Source organism: Gorilla gorilla, chromosome 8, assembly GCF_029281585.2.
Source record: "Gorilla gorilla gorilla isolate KB3781 chromosome 8, NHGRI_mGorGor1-v2.1_pri, whole genome shotgun sequence".
Lineage (NCBI taxonomy): Eukaryota > Metazoa > Chordata > Mammalia > Primates > Hominidae > Gorilla > Gorilla gorilla.
In genome coordinates, this window is record NC_073232.2 from 145,219,106 (window position 1) to 145,239,227 (window position 20,122).

The 20,122-nt window shown below is 54.1% G+C and overlaps 1 protein-coding gene across 2 annotated transcripts in view; it reads right to left on the minus strand.

Annotated features, from left to right (window-relative positions):
- CFAP46 (cilia and flagella associated protein 46) overlaps positions 1-20,122 on the minus strand; it is a 133,967-nt gene that overhangs the window by 38,113 nt on the left and 75,732 nt on the right. The window contains exons 34-43 of one of the 2 annotated variants that reach the window (XM_031007289.3): positions 19,953-20,085; positions 18,661-18,807; positions 14,198-14,398; positions 13,741-13,847; positions 12,448-12,624; positions 11,128-11,326; positions 4,667-4,855; positions 3,789-3,977; positions 703-837; positions 448-627 (exon numbers count right to left, since the gene is read on the minus strand). In XM_031007289.3, the coding sequence (XP_030863149.3) occupies positions 448-627; positions 703-837; positions 3,789-3,977; positions 4,667-4,855; positions 11,128-11,326; positions 12,448-12,624; positions 13,741-13,847; positions 14,198-14,398; positions 18,661-18,807; positions 19,953-20,085 (1,657 nt within the window). The remainder of the gene's footprint in view (positions 1-447; positions 628-702; positions 838-3,788; positions 3,978-4,666; positions 4,856-11,127; positions 11,327-12,447; positions 12,625-13,740; positions 13,848-14,197; positions 14,399-18,660; positions 18,808-19,952; positions 20,086-20,122) is intronic. The other variant, XM_055353917.2, reaches the window with a different exon arrangement.

Here is a 20,122-nt window from a genome sequence, read left to right on the forward strand (position 1 = left end):
CCGATCCTCTGTGGGACCTCTGTGAGGTCCGCATGGACGGGGCCCTGCTGGCCTGTGACTGCCAGGTCTCCGTGTCCGCCCGATCCTCTGTGGGACCTCTGTGAGGTCCACACAGACAGGGACCTGCTGGCCTGCGACTGCCGGGTCTCTGTGTCTGCCCGATCCTCTGTGGGACCTCTGTGAGGTCCGCATGGACGGGGCCCTGCTGGCCTGTGACTGCCAGGTCTCCGTGTCCGCCCGATGCAGGGGATCGGGGATAAGCACATGAATGCATGTTCTCTCTGAGCCACAAGTTTACGTGGCCGGCAGGCTCCCACTGCTTGAGGACCCTGGCCTGTGGCCTGCTTCTCTAATGGAGTCCCCCCAAGGCGAGGGCCCCAGCTGAAGCCCAGGGTCCTCCCTCCTCCGTGAAGGGCCTGGCTGGAGGTGCGCAGGGCAGAGACACACCTGAGACAGAGCCAGGAACTGGCAGGTAGTTGCAGGGTCCAGGGTGCCAACACACTCCACCATCTCCAGGCTGGCGGCTGCTGCGACATCCAGGAGGCCACTGCCAAGGGCCACCTGTAGGCACTGCAGCAGCACCTCTGACGCCTGAGCCAGGTACTGCTGGGCCAGAACCATCCTCCTCTGTGGGGCACAGGGCTCAGGCTCAGGCCAGGCTCCGGGCAGAGGCCACACGAGGGGCAGGAGGGGCAGCCGCACCTTCAGGTCCTCGCCTCTCCTGCCGTGCTCCTCCGGGGCTGCCCTGGAGGCCGGCGGGTCCCTGCTGGACTTTGTGGCACCCTCTTCTTCTACCTCCAGCTCCAGAGACTTGAGGCCGCTCAGCTTGGCGCCCACCTGTGACACACATTGCAGGTTGGCAGACACTTCTGGGTTCCTGCTTGGTCGGCGTGGGGAGGGCCCACCCAGGGAGGCCGGGGTGGTCGGGCTCCTCAGCAGGGTCCCCGGGTAGGGGGTACCGCAGGCCACAGCGTGGCCTCTCACTGTCCCAAACCCTCCACCCCTGAGTTGATGCAGGGTGGCCCTGACCCGTGAGCCTGGGCAAGGGGACGCTGGAGCCTGGGCGAGGGGATGCTGCAGCCAGGGTGAGGACGCAGCCTCCTGAGGAAGCCGGCCTGAGTCACGTGGGCCTAGAATCCAACACATTCCCAGGGGGCTCTCGTTCCTGTCCTTTGGAAACATCTTTCCTGGAACCAGCCAGCACTGAGGCCGAGGCATCCACCAGCCCTCAGGGGCCCCTGGTCTGGCTGAGACACAAGCCCCACCTGGGTATAGGAAGCCCTGGCAGCCCCTGAAGAACCTGGGTTGAGAGGGAGCCCCCTGGGTTTTCGGGACACAAGGTATCACAGTGCCAAATCTGTATATGCACCCAATGATCAGGCGTCAAAATAAAGAAAACACTGATAGAAATAGAGAAGGAGTGATGGACATGTCCCCGTTCCAGTAGGCTGCCTGAATGCAGGCAAAAACCGGCAAGCACACTGGAGGCAGGGCAGCCGTGGCCACCTGACATGCACAGCTGCCTGACATGCACGGAGCCTGGCCCCTTTCTCGACGGAGCACACACCGTTCAGGCGTGTGCAGAACATTTACCAAAACCAACCAGGGCTGCACCACGTGCAGCCACTGCAGAGTCCCCAGGACCGAGACCACTCGGTGTGTTTTCAACCACCAGGACATTAAACAGGAAGTCAGTCATGAAAATAGACCCGTGAGAAACACAGTTGCCTTGAAATTAAACAAGATACAATCATCAAGTCAGTCAAACAGGAAATTGCAATGGAATTTATAAAACGGACTTAGAGAATGAAAATACTGAGGGAAGAGAAAAGGAAGAGTCAGTGAGGCCGACAGCCAAGGCTGGTCTTTGGAGAAACAGCCTGAAATGTCACAGCCACAGGCAGAGAGAGAGCTGCCAGGCAAAACCAAGCTGCGGCAGCACTGGTGAGCCGGGGGGAGGGAGGGCAGCAGAGAAGCCTTCGTTCTCCAGGTCATCAGCCGGCTGCCAGGGGAAGTTTCCTCCCCTTTTCAGGCATGAACACGGTGGGCTCCGAGGGAACCCGCATGGGTTGTGGGAGGGGGTGGGGGCTTATCCAAAACACACCCACAGCTGCACAAACAAGAGAGGCTGCGCTTTGTGCTCCCTAAAGACACACCTGCAGCGGCACAGATAAGGAAGTCACAAGAACAGCGAAAGAGACGAGCGGACTTTCTTATCAAAGCGTTTGGATTCAACTGTGAAAACGGCAGTCCACTCGGGCCCCCTCTCTGCCGCAGAGAGCTTTTTTCTTTCACTTATTAAACTTTCGCTGCAACCTCTCCCTGTGTCCACGCGCCTTAATTTTCTGGGTTGTGAGACAATGGACAACGAGCTCGGATCACACCTTAGCCAACGTGACCAGCAACCCTAGACCATGTCAATCCTACGTGTCAAAACTTGGGAGACTAAAGTGGGGGTTAGAGGAAACACACAGCCTTGAATACAAGAAAAACCCAGAAAAACCTTGATTTCAGCTTTGATTTCAAGAAGCTAGACAACAACATAAATCGTATCTAAGGACAGCAAAAGGCAGGTACGTCCCGGCCTGGCCTGCATGGGGCGGGGGCCGCGGAAGACCCCTGCGCCCTCCACACGGGACTTGACGTCTGCTCTGCCCTGGCCCCTCCTCGCTGGAGCACCATCAGCAGCATTCACGGATGAGGACGCAGCTCACAGGAGGCCCTGCCGACCCTCGCTTCTGGTCCACGCCCACCCGCTACCCGAGCAGGCCAATGGAGGCTGGTTGCACGCAGAGCCTCGATTCCATCAATTCACTCGAGGTACATCAAGTCCTGTGCTAGGTCCTGAAGACGCAGGACAGACAACATCTCAGGGCCGACCCAGGGTTGCACGGCACCTGGTGGGGGGATTGCCCTGGGCATGGAGCCAGGCACATACGGCGTGGTTGCTCCAGTCCCTGAGGGCGTCTTCCTGAGGAGCTGGTGTGTGGGGACGAGCCCAGCTTCTCTGCTGGGGCAGGTGCCTTCTGGGGGAGGAGCTGGCATCTGCACAGGTGTTTAGGAAGGTGACCTGGGGGCTTGCGTGGCTTGTAGGGGCCATCACCACGGTCCTGAGGGTCACTCCTGCAGCTGACTCAGCCCTGCTGGGCAGCCTTGCAGCCTTCTGGAGAAGGGTGGGCCCTGGGCTGAGAGTGAAGAAGGTCCCGACCGCCCTTCTCAGAGCCACCTGGGCACGGAGGCAGCAGCCTCCCTGGTCTGTAGGGGGTGGGGGATGGAGGGGAGCCAAGGCTGCCCAGGGCTGGCCCTGCTGTGCACTGGCATGGGGGCCACGGCACCCGGTGCTCAGGCCCACCCTAGGCCACTCCTGCAGCTTCTGAGCTCCCCAGGTCCCTGTGCGGGGCCTGGCCAGAGCCGCTGCTGCGGGACACACCAGTTGTGTTGCTCCACGCTCGCCAGCGCAGGGCTTGATTGGGGCGGGCTGCGTGCTGGGGCGGGCTGTGTGCTGCTGCGGGCCGACCCAAGTGCCCGCCTGCCCTCCCTGCCTACTCCACAGACGCTGTGGTTCCCTCCCAGGTCTGTTCCGGAAGGCCTGAGTTTTGCCAGCCCCATTTCTTCCCTCACGCCTACTTCCTACATTTTTCTCTCTTCCTGGGGCCATGCCCTTCTTAACGGAGGATGACACGATTTGTCTGCTACAATCACAGGAGTCCTAAACAATTCGCTTGTGTTTTTCAGGCACGGGTGACTGGTGTCGGAGCCAGACTTGGGATAGAAGCAGGAGCACCTACCGAGGGGCCCTCCTCCCAGTAGCAGGCAGGGCGCACAGGGTCAGCTTGCATGGCCAGCAGGTGCAGGGCCCTCCCGGCCAGGCCCAGGAGCCGGGCGCGGATCTCCACACAGCCCACGCTCAGCGGCTGCAGGCTCCCCAGCTGTGCCAGTGCCCCGTGTGCTAGAGTCCGCTTCAGCGTGAACCATTGCTTCAAAAAGACAGACATGTTACAGCTGCCACCCCAAGGGCAACCGCCCACCCTGCCCAGGGGACCCAGTGAGCCCGCCCTCTGCTGTCCCCTGTGGGTGGGGACACTGGGGAGCTCTGAGAAACAGCCCTGCCCCGCAGGGAGGGTCTCCGGGGCTCTGGTGTGGGGGTCACAGATGTCTGCTCATAGAACCTTAATTCAGAGCTCACTGACAAATCAGTTTTAAGCCCGTCTTTGGTCTATTTATACTTATGTAAATTAATTTGAGTCATGTTTCATGAAGTCTCAGAAAACTTAAAATGGAAGAATGTATATTTCCCTCAAAACATTCTACATATTCAACTTTTTTTTTACCAAAATGGAGTCCACCTCTATTGAGCTCTTTAATCCACATATGCATTAATTATTAATACGAATTAATTAGTCAGAGCAAATTCATGAGTCGGGAAGGGCAGCTGTGGGTCATATAGGAAACACCCCTGCAATGGGACCTCGATTTCATGAGCCAATTCAGTCTCCTCAAATGGTGAGACAATGCCCGGGAGCTCCCCCTGCTGCGAGAGGTCCCCAGCTGACCCGCACCGCCAGGTGCACAGTGGTGGAGACGGCTCCTGCTGGAACGGGGGTCCCCTCAGCTGCACTGTGGCTTGGCGCTCCCTCCACAGGGAATCTGTGACCCCAGCAATTACCAGGCCGACAGAAGTGTAGTCACTGGTGTTCTGCAGATAGTCTGCCAGCAGCTTTTCCAGGGACCCCTGCTCACTCTGCTGCCCGTGGGCCTCCTCCCAGATGAACTGGAGCATGTCCAGAGCCATTTCCACGAGGCCGAGCTTGAGGCGCGCCAGCTTCCTCATCAGGGGCGTGTTGACGTTCTGCAACTGAGGGGGTCAGGTGTGGCTCTGAAGCACGGAAGCTTCTGGTAAGCCTGAATCTACATCCCCACGACTTGAACGAGGCATAACCGACATAAGAAACTCATAGCAAACTGCGCAGATCTACAGTGGAAAACGGACACACTCTGATCACGAATACACCCGTGAAACCATCACCACCTTCGAGATAATGCAGTAGCCCTTACCCCCAAATCTCTTCACGTCCCCTCGTGTTCCCTCCCAGTCACCTAGCTGCCTGCCGGCACCCTGCATTCCTTGGCATTTTCCAGAACCGTACCTAAGTGGAAGCGCACAGAGTGCGGTCTTTCCATCTGGTTCATTTTCCTCGGTGAAGTCACCGTGAGCCCCCCCCACGCGGCTGCACGCACGCTCCTTCCCTCTCACAGCCGGCGTCGGTGCACCGTGTGCACCTCCCACACCCTGCTTATCTATTCAAATATTTTATTTCCAGTTCTGGGTCTACTACGAATAAAGCTGCTGCCAACATTCACGTGCAAGGTATCCTCAGATCCTGATCCACAGACGTGGTATGTTCCTCCATTTACTTAGGAATTCTCAGATCCTGATCCACAGACGTGGTATGTTCCTCCATTTACTTAGCTATTCTCAGATCCTGATCCACAGACGTGGTATGTTCCTCCATTTACTTAGCTATTCTCAGATCCTGATCCACAGACGTGGTATGTTTCTCCATTTATTTAGGAATTCTCAGATCCTGATCCACAGACGTGGTATGTTTCTCCAGTTACTTAGGAATTCTCAGATCCTGATCCATAGACGTGGTATGTTTCTCCATTTACTTAGGAATTCTCAGATCCTGATCCACAGACGGGGTATGTTCCTCCATTTACTTAGACATTCTCGGATCCTGATCCACAGACGTGGTATGTTTCTCCATTTACTTAGGAATTCTCAGATCCTGATCCACAGACGCGGTATGTTCCTCCATTTACTTAGACATTCTCAGATCCTGATCCACAGATGTGGTATGTTTCTCCATTTACTTAGGAATTCTCAGATCCTGATCCACAGACGTGGTATGTTTCTCCATTTACTTAGACATTCTCAGATCCTGATCCACAGACGTGATATGTTTCTCCATTTACTTAGGAATTCTTAGATCCTGATCCACAGATGTGGTATGTTCCTCCAGTTACTTAGACATTCTCAGATCCTGATCCACAGACGTGGTGTGTTCCTCCATTTACTTAGGAATTCTCAGATCCTGATCCACAGACGTGGTATGTTCCTCCATTTACTTAGATATTCTCAGATCCTGATCCACAGACGTGGTATGTTTCTCCATTTACTTAGACATTCTCAGATCCTGATCCACAGACATGGTATGTTTCTCCAGTTACTTAGGCATTCTCAAATTCTGATCCACAGACATGATGCGTTTCTCCATTTACCTAGGTATTCTCAAATTTTTCTCAGTTATCTTTTGTAGTTCTCAGAGTACAAGTTCTCACATTTTTGGGACAGATTTCATTTTTAAATGCTGTCATAAAATTGTTTTAAAACTTTTAATGTCTGATTATTTCTAGCATGTAGAAATATACAACTGATATCTGCATATTGTTCTTATATCCTTCAACCTTACTAAACTCAGTATTAGTAGCTTTATTTTTTGGTGGATTGCATATGACTGTGTATGCAGACAACTATGTTATCTGTGAATAAAAACAGTTTCATTCCTTCCTTTCCAATCTGGATGCTTTTAATTTCCTTTTTTCCTGCCTGACTCCATAGGCCAGAACTCCCATGTCAACATGGAACACAGGTGAGAAGAGGGCACATCCTTGTCTTCGTCCTTATCGAAAGGGGGCATCAGTCTTTCTCCCACAATTGTGACGTTAGCTGTAGCTTTTTCACAGATGTCCTTTATCAGGTTGAGGAAGTTTTCCTCTATTAATTGTTTGCTAGGAGTGTTTACCAGGAATGGGTGTTGAATTTTGTCAAATGCTTTTCCTGCATCCACCAAGATGATCATATGGTTTTTGTTAGTTTTGAAAAAATATGGTGAAATTAATTAATTTTTGAATGTTAAACTATTCCTGGGGTAACCTTGGCTTGGTTATGATGTATTATCCTTTTTATAGATTGTGGGATTTAATTTGCTAAAATTTTGCTCACAAGGAATGCTGGTCAGTAGCTTTTTGTTGTTGTTAATGTTTTTATCTTGTTTTGGTATCAAGGTAATATTCGTATCATAGAAAAAGTGGGATGTATTCTCTCCTTTTCAATTTTCTAGAATAATTTGTGTAGAACTGGTATTATTTTTTCTTAAATATTTGGCAGAATTCACTAGTAAAGCCATCTGGGCTTGACATTTCCTTTGTGAGAATGCTTTTAATTACAAATTAAAAATTTAAAATATATAGGGCTACTCAGACTATCTCTTTCTTTTTGAGTGGCTTTGGTAGTTCATGCTTTCAAGGAATTTTTCCATTTTGTCTAAGTTGGCAGACATATTAGCATAAAGTTGTTTGTAATATGATTCCCTTATCCTTTCAATATCTGTAGAATCCATGGAGAAATTGTCTCTCATTTCTGATAGTGGTAATTTATGTCATCTTTTTTTTCTGATCCATCTGACTAGAAGTTTTTCAATTTACCGATCTTTTCAAAGAACTAGCTTTGGTTTCATTACTTTTCTCTTTTATTTTTCTGTTTTCTATTCCACTGATTGATTGCCCCTCAGGTCTTTAATTTTTATTCCTCTGCTTATTTGGGAACTGAGTTTACTCTTTTTATAGTTTTGTAAGGTGCAGGCTGAAGTAATTGATTTGAATCTTTTCCCATTTCTCCTACAGGTGTTTAGTGCTGTAAATTTCCATCTCGGTATTGAATTGGCAACATCTTAAACACTTTGATAGGTGTTTTTTTATTCCCTTCCGTTCAAAATACTTTCCCCCTTGATTTCTTCTGTGGCCCACAGTTATTATGACATTTGCTATTTATTTTTCAAATCTTTGACATTTCGCACATACATAGCTTTCTGGTTTTTTTTTTTTTTTTTTGAGATGGAGTTTCGCTCTGTCGCCCAGGCTGGAGTGCAGTGGCGTGATCGCCACTCACTGCAAGCTCTTCCCCACCGGGTTCACGCCATTCTCCTGCCTCAGCCTCCCGAGTAGCTGGGACTACAGGCGCCCACCACCACGCCTGGTTAATTTTTTGTATTTTTAGTGGACATGGGGTTTCACCATGTTAGCCAGGATGGTCTCGATCTCCTGACCTCGTGATCTGCCCTCCTCAGCCTCCCAAAGTGACGGGATTACACGTGTGAGCCACTGTGCCCGGCCAGCTTTCTGTTTTTTTTAATTGAGGTAAAAGTCACATAACACAAAATTAACCGTTTAAAAATATACAATTCAGTGGCACCTACACGTTCACAACATTGTGCCACCATCATCTCTAATTCCATGACATCTTCATCACTCCAAAAGGAAACCCCTCGCCCATTAAAAAATCATCCCTCATGCTCCTTGCCCTGTTTCTATGGATTTATCTATCTCTCTGTTTCTGATTTCTAATTTAGATTGTGGCACCAGTACATATTTTGTATAACTTAAATCTTTTAAAATTATCGAGACTTGTTTTATGGTCCAAAATACAGTCCATCTTGAAACATATTCATGTGCACACAAAGAGCATCTTATTCTGCTGTTGTTGGGTGAATGTTCTAGAAATATCTTCAGGTCATATTGGTTGGTAGTGTTGTTCAAATCTTCTAGTGATTTGCTGCTTTTCTGGCTACTTACTCTATTAATATTGAGAGAGAGGAACTGAAATCTGACTGTAATTGTAGAGTTGTCTATTTCTCCGTTGCAATTTTATCAGTTTTTGCTTCATTGATTGTGAAACTCTGTTATTAGCTACAGAAATGTTTGCATTTATAGCCTCTTGACTGGTTGAGCCGTTTGCACTATAAAATGAGTTTGCTTATCCTTGGTAATATTCTTTTTTCCAAAATCGGCTGTGCGTGTTGTTAATATAGCCACTCCAGCTTTCTTTTCATTAGTGTTAGCATGGTACGTTTTTTCCATTCTTCTCCTTTTAACCTATTTATGTCTTAATATTTAAAGTGGCTTTCTTGTAGGTAGCCCATAGTTGGGTTTTGCTTTTTTATATAATCTGATAGATTCTTTTAACTGAGGGTGTTCTGACTATTTAAATTTCATGTGATTATTCCATGATTAGGTCTAAGGTTATCATCTTGCTGTTTATTTTCTGTTGGTCTCACCTGTCCTTTATTCTTTTTCTTTTTTCTGCTTTCATGGGGACAAATGAATACTTGTTATGATTGCCATTTATCTCCTTTCTTGGCTCATGCAGCATACATCTGTATTCTGGTATTTCTGTGGCTGTTTTGGTATGTAGTGTATGATATCACTTCACGCAGAGCATAGAAACCTTGCATTTGTTACTGACCTCCCAATCTTTATGCTATTGTTGTTGTACATTTTTACATGTTAGATACCCCATGCTACATTGTTATTATTGTTTAAGCAGCCAATTAATTATCTTTTAGAGTGATTTTTAGAAGAAGAATTGGACACACTTCCCCCTGGAGTTTATGTGTTCGAGGCTCTCCATGCACCTGTGTGGATCCACACTTCCAGTGGGTGTGGCTTCCTTCTGCCTGCAGGACTGACTCCAAGAGCTCCAGCAGGGCGCAACCACTGAGGATGCCTTCCTTCAGCTCTTGAGTGTTTGGAGAAACATCTTTATCTCACTTTCATTAAGAATCATATTTTCTGGGTACAGAATTCCAGGTTGGCAGTGTTTCCTCTCGGCCTTCACAGAGGTCCCTGCGCTGGGCTCTCAGCTACACTGCTTCTGCGGGAAGCTGCGCCATTCACCTCTGCCACTCTGCATACAACACGCAGTGCTCTCTGGCTGATGCTAAGATGCTCTTCTTGCACTGGTGTGAAAGTGTTTGGTTATGGTGTGCCCTGATATAGTTTCATTCCTCTTTCTAGTTCTTGTGCTTCGGACTCATTCAGCTTCTTGGATCTATGGGTTTGTATTTATTTTTATCAAATTTGGAAAATTTTCAGTCATTAGTTATTCAAATTATTCTGTTTATTCTACTTTCTCCTCTTCTCCCAGGATTCCAATTACACCTATATTCGTGCACTTAAAACTGTGTGACTTTAATTTTTGTTCTTTTTAATTTCATTTTCTCTTCATTTTTAAAAGTTTCTGTTGCTATGTCTCTAAGTTCTCCAATGTTTTCTCCTGCCATCGTTGTCATTCACCCCACCTGGTGCCTTCTTCATCTCCTGTGTTGTGGTTTTCACCCTGAAAGTTTGGGTTTGTCTTCCTTTTACATCTTCACCATTTCTACCTAACTTTCTGAACATATAGAATACAGTGATAACTTGTCTTCCAATTATAATATCTGTGCCCATTGATCAATTTGCTTTTGATTGATCAATTATTCTTCCTATTTTCCTGCTTTTCTATACGGCAATATTTTATTGGTTGCCAGACATTTGGGCTTTGTCTTCCTTTGGGGTCTGGTGGGCATTTCTGCATTCCTGTATGCGTTCTTCAGGCTTGGGCTCTGTGCCGGGACAGTTATCTTCTCAAAGGAAATAGCTGGGTCCTTTCAGGTCTGCTTTCTAGGGTCTCTCAGGCAGGTCTGGAGCGGGGCTCACCCAGGCCTAATAACCCCCGACTGAGGCAAGGCCCTGTGTCTGCTTTGCCTGATGCCCCAGGGATCATGAGGTTTTCCAATACGGCTGGTGAAGTAGGTGCTGTTCCCACCCTAGAACCCTTTTGGGTGGGTTCTTCCCCAGCATGGGGTAGCTTCCTTTCAAGAATGTGCTGATCAGTCCTTGGTAGGACACTCTGGGGCCTCCCCCGAAGGTCTTGGGGTTTTCTCTCTGTGCAGCCCTCTCCTGCCCTCCCCTCCCCGGGGCTCTGTCCCATGAGTGGCGGTGCCTGGCTCTCCCCAGGCTCTCGGCTCCATCCTGTGACTCAGGTCACCAGCGGACTCCACTCGAGCCGCCATGGTGAGCTCGGACCTTAGCTCGGGGACCACTGCCTGTCATTGCTGACGTCTAGTGTTTTCAAAGTCTTTGTTTCATACACTGTTTTTTCGTTGTTTCAGATGGGGGAGTATCTGGTCCCTGTTACTCCATTTCAGCTATAAGCAGAAGTCGGCTGGCTTGTAAGGTAAGTTACAGTGGGGTTTATATCCCGGTGGGAGTGACCCAGTGCGCACAGGAACCAGGACACCTGCTTACGTCTTGAAGTGACAATAGGCCCTGGACGCTGTGAAGCCTCCCTTCTTCCTCAGCCATGGCGCCCTGGGCCAGGCCATATAAGCCCTGGATGCTGTGAAGCCTCCCTTCTTCCTCAGCTACGGCACCCTGGGCCAGGCCATACGCTTCCAAGTAATACGCAGTTTTTTGTTCTTCATCTTTCTCGTTCCGGGCACGTAACCTTTATAAGACATAAGAATGGAATTTTAAAACATTATGTTATTATTACTAAATGTTTAATATGTCATTTTCTATCATTATACTGTATATTTTATTAGTGCTTAAAATGATGTTTTAAAATAGCTAACATGTAAAGACATCCTCGATACGTCTTAGAGGTTTAAGAAGCTGGAATAATGCAGTATGTACAGTGTATTATGGTTATAAAAATTAAATCTGCGCTTGAAGGAGATTTGCTGAAGCAATTCCACAGCATCAGCTTTACCCAGCGGGCTGGGTCTGATCAGCTAACTGAACTTCTGCAAGGACAATGTACGACATCCACAGTAACAGACACGGCTCAGGTCAGACCTTGTGGTGGGTTACGCTTCTCTCGCGCAGGCTTCTGCACGCCCGCACTGGGCCCTCCGTGTTGAGACGCTTGCGTGTGGACAAGTCAGGGCGGCCATAGGTTGGTGGCAGGGCAGTGGGTGGGGCCAGGGAGGCTTTGCTGGGGGCGGCCCCAGGTTGGGGGCAGGACGATGGGCGGGGCCAGGGAGGCTTTGCCAGGGCGGGAGTGGCTGGCAGCTGCTGTGGTGGGGACGGCTGGCATCAGGGCTGTGCTGGCCCTGCCCTCGGTGGGAGCAGCCCCTGAGATGCCGCCTGGGGCCGGGCTACAGAGCCATGCAGGGCAGGGCCACCTCCTGAGGTCAGGGCCCTGCAAGCAGCTCAGGACTGTGCTCAGGATGTGCGCGTGTGACCTGGGCCTGGGCACGTGTGTGCAATGCGCGTGTGCCTGTGGCTGGTGGGGGTGGGTGGTGCTGTATGTCTGTGCGTGTCTGCCAAGGGCTGGAGGTGCGAAGCCCAATGTGGGTGCCCTCGAGGAAGGTGTGGGCAGCCGCAGGGCTGGGGCCAGAAGGAGGCCCTGTCAGGGGCAACGGGGACTCCCCCGACGGGGAGGGCTGGGCATGTGATCAGAACGTGTGGGTGAGGCGGCAGCCGACAGCTTCCCAGGGGAGGGGCCTGTGGACCCCGCGGGGGTGCAGCCGGGGTGAGCCAGGCCCAGAAGGCAGGATGGCGCTGGGCGTGTTGTGTGTGGGAGAAGCAGTGACTCCCGTGCAGGGGTCGCGGAGGCAGCCTTACCTCTTGATCTTCGCACGCTCTAGTTTTACGTCAACACAATTCTCTTTGCAGCCACAGTCGATAAACTTTCTCTCAATTTCCAACAGGCCATCATCCATCTCTTTCAGTAGCAACGAGCACTCTGTGGGTTCAGTGACCGCTGAGTGCTGCGCAACTCTGACCCGCAGGCTCAGGCACCTGACGGAGGGACGGTTTGGAGCCTGGAGTCAGAAGCCCCAGGGCCGCGTCAGGGCTTGCGGCTGGGCTGCCGCTGTTCTCCCCGGTGTTCATCCAGGGACGCTCGGAGAAACGCTTTCGGAGCATTTCTCGAAAATCAACATCATACGGGCCTCATGCTGTGATCACATGTGATAAAATCAGAAACTCACAAGCCCCACCCCAGGCACTGTATCCGGGTGGAAATTCAAAAACCCTCTCCTACTTGACTCACTAGTGGAACAGAAACCCACGTTGAAGCGTTGGGCTGTTCACATGCTGCAGCTGGGGGGCCCAGGGCAAGGTCGGGAGGGAGGCAGAGAGCACAGGCATGAGGCCGCCGCCCCTGAGCAGCCACAGCAGGGCCCTGGGCTGCCCTCGCGCCGATGCAGGGAGCTCCACAAAGATGAAGCAGAACACAAGGAAAGCCTGAGTCAGGCAGAAATCCGTGTTGCTGGGGTCTGTAAACCAAAGCCAGCTCCTTGAAAAGGTCCGCTGCATTGGAGCCTGTGATTCTGATTTAGAAGAGACGGCGTCGCCATCCTGGCCAACATGGTGAAACCCCATCTCCACTAAAAATACAAAAATTAGCCGGGCATGGTGGCACGTGCCTGTAATCCCAGCAACTCGGGAGGCTGAGGCAGGAGAATCACTTGAACCAGGGAGTCGGAGGTTGCGGTGAGCTGAGATTGCACCACTGCACTCCAGCCTGGGCGTCGATAAATGGCAATGAGGGAGGCATGCCTGCCGCAAGGGTTTTGTGAAAGCTGTAAGAACACACTCCCTACAAATTTATACCGACACACCACAGACTTAGAGGAAAAGGTTTCCCAGGCCCTTCCCAAGGCCCTGAAGTTGACTTTCTAAGCCAAACAGACGGGACATGTGGATGGAAGGTCCACTTCTCAAAGAAAGTCTGAAGCAAGCTCAGGAAACTTCTGGAGCTTTCTGGAGCTGCACGGAAAGCTGTGGATATGTGGCCCCATGACGTGGGTCTCTGAACTTGCATAGGCTTGACGTATGGCACAAAAATTGCAGATGGAAAAGAGGAAACCACAGCTTTCATGCTAATGAACAGTGTTTCTTACGAAGAGTTACCTGGCTTCTAGATCTGTGATCATGAATTCCAATAAAGGCAGTCGGTTTGGTCTTTCTTTCTTGAGGATCTTGAAGGCATTGATGAGCTTCTGAAATATGTGACACACCTGAGGACAGGCAGGAGTGGATACGGGTGTGTCTGAGGACAGGCAGGCATGGATACAGGCCTGAGGACGGGCAGGCAGGGATAGATACGGGCCTGAGGACAGGCAGGGATGGATACGGGTGTGTCTGAGGACAGACAGGCATGGATACAGGCCTGAGGACGGGCAGGCAGGGACAGATACGGGCCTGAGGACAGGCGGGGGTGGATACGGGTGTGTCTGAGGGTGGGGCAGGGATGGATCCAGGCGTGTCATCAGCGGTCTGCCAGGCAGAGCCCCATGGACGCCCTTCCTCTCCACCAAGCACCTGGCCCGGCACCCGACATGTAGCCCCAGGTCCCCATGCCTCTTACCGTAGCTTCCCTTCCTGAGTGTTCTATGGACAAGAGCGCCTCTGCCAGGGTCAGAGTGGAATTGTACCAGAACTCCTCACTTCCGCCCAGGTGCTGGGCCTGTGCAATCATTTTCTTGGCTTGTCCATAGTTTTTCTCCTTGTTGGCCAACTGTGCGAGGAGGAGCAGGCACTGGGCCTCTGCACAAGGCTCATCCATCTCCTGAAGGAGAGAAACTGAGACATGCTTGGGTTCCTCTACAGATGTGTGCAGGCAGGGAGACAGGAGCAGGCAGAGAGAAGGAAGAGGGAGACAGAGAGGCAGAGACAGACAGAGGCACCAGGTGAGGGGAAGACAGGGCTGCTCACTCTGGCAGCGGAAGGGTGGGGCCCATGGCCGCCCTCGCACTCCCTGGCAGGACTTGCAGTGCTGCCCGGCTCCTGCCGCCCTGTGGTTCCTCGAGTGGGACGCCCGCCTCCCCGCCCTCCAGAGGTTTCTCTGGTGTCAGCACCAGCTGCAGTGCGCATGACTGTATCTCATTCCATTTAATTATATTTCAGCGAGGAGCTGACGAGCGGAATCGGCGTTCAGGGAGGCACAGCCCCAGTCTGGCTGGTCTTCGGGGGGATTTGTCTCCCTCTGCCTGAGCTGAGCGGCAGGAAACTTCGTCCCCGGAGCCTCCTGGGGCTCCTGCTGGCCCCGTCCTGGCCCTGTCTTTTAGGGGCTCCCGCTTGGGGCGAAAGGCTTCGGGAAAGCCACACCTGGACACGGATGCTGAGCGGCTCAGAGCCTCCCAGAGCCCGGCCTGCCCATCCGGGGGCCTGCAGCCAGGGAGCTGGGCAGCCACATGATCTGGGACAGAAATACAGGGCAGACTGTGCTAAGAACAGAGAGGTGCTAGTCAGAGGGTGAGGAGAGGACGGGAGCCGGTGACAGCTGCAGGGCTGCCTGGGTGTCTTCTGCAGTGGAAAGGCAGCGTCCTGTTCCCATGTATCACTTTCTGGCCAAACAAGAGGCCCTGTGTGCTCGTTTGGACCTGGGCAGGCCCCTCCCAGGTGTAGCTGCAGGTGTGGGGACAGAGGGGAGTGTGGGCTGATGAGCTGGGGCTACCCGCCGCCAGAGAGCAGGTGTCCCAGCTGCTGAGGGCTCCATCTCTGGCCATTCCATGCATTTAGATGCCCAGGACGAGGGAGGGGCCCCAGCCACTAGGGAGGCTTGCCCCAGTTTTGCCCCTGCCCGACACAGGATCCACCTGGACGCCACAGCCTGCATGCACCTGGGCATGGCTGTGACAGCCAGACGGCGTAGCCAGGGCCTGGGTCCATAGCAGCCTCGTGGGCAGTCAGGTGGCCTGAGGGTAGGCAGGTGGGCGGCTGGGCTCTGTGGAAGGGCATTCCTGGCCTCTGGACCAAGCCTGGCAGGGGGCTGCAGGCCTCTGAGGAGGGAAGAGGGGGAGGCCCTTCGTGGCTGGGCCCAGAGAGCAGGGCTGGCAAGGGTCCAATGGGGCCGGGCCCCTGCGGGGCTTGTTGAGGGCAGCTACAGTGGGCCGGAGGCCGGCGACAGGGCAGGCAGGGGCTTCCACATGGAGAGGAGGAGGGTGCGGAGGTGGGACAGAGCTTGGCCGGGGGTGAGGAGTGCCCAGAAGGCAGGGAGAGGACAGGGTGGGTGGGGCGGGGTAGGGGGTGCGTGAGGCTGATGCCAGGGTTTCCAGTGCCGACACTGAGTGGGGGGGGGGGGGGGCAGAGCCCTGTCCTGAGGGGTGGGCAGTACAACAGCAGTCACAACCCCCAAGGCAGATGTTTTCAGCCCGGAGGCCTCTGAGGTCGGCGGGGGTCTGAGTGCTGAGTGCTGAGGCTACAGCTGGAGAGCCCAGGGGAGGTCAGACCCCCGAGAGACAAGGCCACTGTGTGGGTGGGCCTGAGAGGGGAGGGGTGCCACCAGCAGGACGGAGAGAGCCCCGTGGAGGAGAGACCAGGGTGGAAGGGCAGAGCACACTCCCGTCACCGGCCTGGGGGAGCAGGTTCAGGAGAGGCTGGAGGGGGACGGGGCGGCCGGGCTGCACTGGCTGAGGGTGAGGAGGGGCGGGAGGGGAGGGCAGCACATGGAGGCAGGCTTTCTGTGGTGTGGATGTGGCTGAGAAGCCAGGGTGAGCTAAGGGCAAAGTTGAGGACAGGAGGTAGGAGGCCTTCAGGCAAGAGGGCGGGAAAGATCAAGGAAACAAACAACTTCCTGTCAGAAGCGCCTGCTGTGAAACAAAGTCCCTGCAAAACAGCGGCTGCAGGAAGGAGGGTGGCGACCCACGTTCGCGGGAGTCCAGCACCCATCACGTCTGTCCTGGGGCTGGGCTCCGAGGTCCACGGTGGCCCGGGGTATGAGGCAGGTTCACTCCCCAAGTCCCAGAGCTCAGGACCACGGAGGCCCCGGCATGCGGCAGACTCACTCCCTAAGTCCCAGGGCTCTCACCACCTCCCACTGCCTCCCGACCCCGGGGTGAGGGAGACTGGGCCTCTGCCCACCTCGGGGGCTTGACTCTTGCCCCGGGAGCTCCCAGGAGCTCTTCCACACCTCCAGCCCTGCGGCCCCAGCAGAGGCTGGCCCTCTCCTGTGGCTGCGGCTAAAAGAATGCTGCACCCATGTATGTCCCTTCCATAGCTGTCCACAGCATCCTCAGTCCCTTCCTTGGACAAGCTCCCTTTTGACCCTGGTGTGCACACACCCGTCTCTGCTATCAGAGACCTGCACACACCTGTCCCCAATGCCTGAGACCTGCACACACCTGTCCCTGCTATCAAAGACCTGCATACACCTCTCCTCACTGCCTGAGACGTGCACAAACCTGTCCCTGCTATCAGAGACCTGCATACACCTGTCCCTCTTCCTGAGACGTGCACACACCTGTCCCCAGTGCCTGAGACCTGCACACACCTGTCCCCCTGCCTGAGACCTGCACACACCTGTCCCCAGTGCCTGAGACCTGCACACACCTGTCCCCCTGCCTGAGACCTGCACACACCTGCCCTCAGTGCCTGAGACCTGCACACACCTGTCCCCCTGCCCGAGACCTGCACACACCTATCCCCCTGCCTGAGACCTGCACACACCTCTCCCTGCTATCAGAGACCTGCACACACCTGTCCCCCTACCTGGGACCTGCACACACCTGTCCCCCTGCCTGAGACCTGCACGCACCTGCCCTCAGTGCCTGAGACCTGCACACACCTGTCCCCCTGCCTGAGACCTGCACACACCCCTGTCCCCCTGCCTGAGACCTGCACACACCTGCCCTCAGTGCCTGAGACCTGCACACACCTCTCCCTGCTATCAGAGACCTGCACACACCTGTCCCCCTACCCGGGACCTGCACACACCTGTCCCCCTGCCTGAGACCTGCACGCACCTGCCCTCAGTGCCTGAGACCTGCACACACCTGTCCTCAGTGCCAGAGATAAAGTCTGAACCTCTCAAGGCTTTGATGGGCATCACTGAATTTTTATACCATTCTAGGACCCTCTCTTTTTCTGGAGTTTTTCTTCAAAACAAGCGACAGGCTGTCTGGTTCTGTAGCTCTGTCTCACCCTCCTAGTGAAAGCAACTCTAAAATCTGGACAGAAGATGTCACCACATGTCTGGGGTGAGTTTGGAGAGCAGTCAGTGCTGGCAAAAACTGGCAACTACACTCTGCACAGGGAAAAGCACCCGTGGGCCTCCGTCCATCTGGCTTTTTCCTGGGGCTGCCATCCCTGCCGGGGGAGTGCAGGCGCCCAGGGTGAGGAGAGGAGGCTGCAGCTGGGGCTTCCAGTGCTGAGGCTTGCAGGGCCAGTCCCAGGAGGAGGGGCCGAGGTGAAGGGTCCGAGGTCCGTACTCCCCCTCAGGGCTGTCAGCTGGGCTTGGCTGCTCAGGGCAGAGCAGGATGTCACAAAGCCTGGCAGGAACCAGCTAAGACCAAACAGGTGCAGCGCCCACTGGGGAGACGGGGCCTCAGCAAACGTCCCGGGGCTTTCGCTGGGGACCGTAAGGGTCCCATCCAGAGAGTGAGAGCAAAACAAACAAAGACCAGACCAGGCCCGGATTCCTGGACGCAGGCTGCCCCACACACGATCCGCCTTCTAGAACAAAGTGGCGCTTCTGGCAGAGACACCCTCTGGGGTTCTCCAAGTTCTCGTCCAGCCTCAGAAGGTAAGAAACTGACCGTGGCAGGAGGCAGAGCGGAGCCACTGACATCCAAGAGAAACGAGAGGTTGCAGAGACCCACAGCAGGTACTGGAAATAGAAACTTCAGCAAACTGTGAGTGGCAGAGCAAAAGACGGACAGACAGAGGACGCACAGGACTGACTTCCCGCAGAGAGCTGGACCCAGACAAGAGAGGCACGTGGCCCTGCTAGAGCTGAACGCTGCAGCCCAAGCTTCTGCCCGCAGTCCCTCCACTGTGCACAGTGCGCTGGGAGCAGCTGTGGATGGTGATGGGCTGGGAGGGGCTCCTCACCTGGAAAGCCAGGTAAGCCTCCGACAGGAGCAGCCGTGCAGGCTGGTACAGGTTCATCTCCAGCAGAACTTCTGCCTTCAGCACCCACAGGTGGGGAAAGGACGTCCCATCCAGGTCCCTCCCGGTCTCCCCATTCATCTTCAAAATCTGTAAGACACCGCAGCCCCAGGCGGCACGGTCCTGACACTTGTGACCTCTGAGTCTCACGGGACAGGCTCTGGCTCAGGAGCCGCCTGTACCACACAGGGAGCCACACCACACCAAGGGCTCCCTGCTGGCCTAGGCACCACGGGCGCCTTGCAAGCTCCCCGTGTGCCCCAAGGCCAGAGCTCAGGCCTTTGCCTTTCCCCCGACAGACCTCCTGCACCCTGTGCACCTCTCTCTTCTCAGGAATCCCCCTGCAGCCAACTAAGCCCACCACTAGCCACGTAGAGCCTTTACTACTCCACACACACACATTGGGGTGTAGGACCCTTTGCCCCAACTCGTGGTGCCGAACAACCCTGGGATCTGGGCCTGCCTGTGGCTGTGCACCCGGCCTTGCTAGGGCGCCCCGGGTGTGGGCCGGTGGCTGAGCCCCTGCACTAGGATCTGGGCCTACCCTGCATCCCCCCAGCCTCTCCTGGCTAAGCAGAGCCCCCGGCCTGGGGCGGTGGCTGAGCCCCGCACTGCTGTCTTCTGGATCCAGGTCCTGTGCTGAGCCCCTGTCCTGTCCTGACTGCCAGGTCACAGGAAGCATGGCCTTTGCCCCTCCATGGTGCTCCCACGGTAACTGCGTTTTGGGTTAGGAGCCAGGCTGGTCACCTTCCTTTATGGGCAAATGCAGAGGGGTGCTGTGCTCTCCTGCTGAGGGAAACCCGGGTGGTGGGAGAACCAGTTCTGTCAGACGACCGGGACCTCCAGGCGGAGCCCCCTCTTCGCTGCCCCCACCTTCTCTCAGCCTCTGCCCAGGCGCCCAGCAGGCCTGTTCCAGGGAGGCCCATGGTGCACATAAAGCTCATCTTTCCCGGGGAATTCCAGGGCCCACGGGAGGAGAAATCACTCACAGGAAGCCCCTCGCACACTGACACACAGGCCAGCCCCTCACACACTGACACACACACAGGCCGGCCCCTCACACACTGACACACACACAGGCCGGCCCCTCACACACTGACACACACACAGGCCGGCCCCTCACACACTGACACACACACAGGCCGGCCTCCTGGCTCAGCTGCAGCCCTGCATGGCCACGAGGCACCGGCGCCCGCTGGGCTGCGGGTCAGAGGGATTCTGGACGGTGAGGTTACCTTGTCCTTGGCTTCCAGTGGTTTGATCTCCCCAGGCTGGACAGGAAGCGTCTGCTCATTCAGTGCTGGCAGGCTTTCTTCTAATAAAGGCTCCTTATTTTTCTCTTTTTTCAACGCGATCTCTTTTCTGCAGCTAATGTGAGGAAAACAGACAATACGCAAGAGCCACA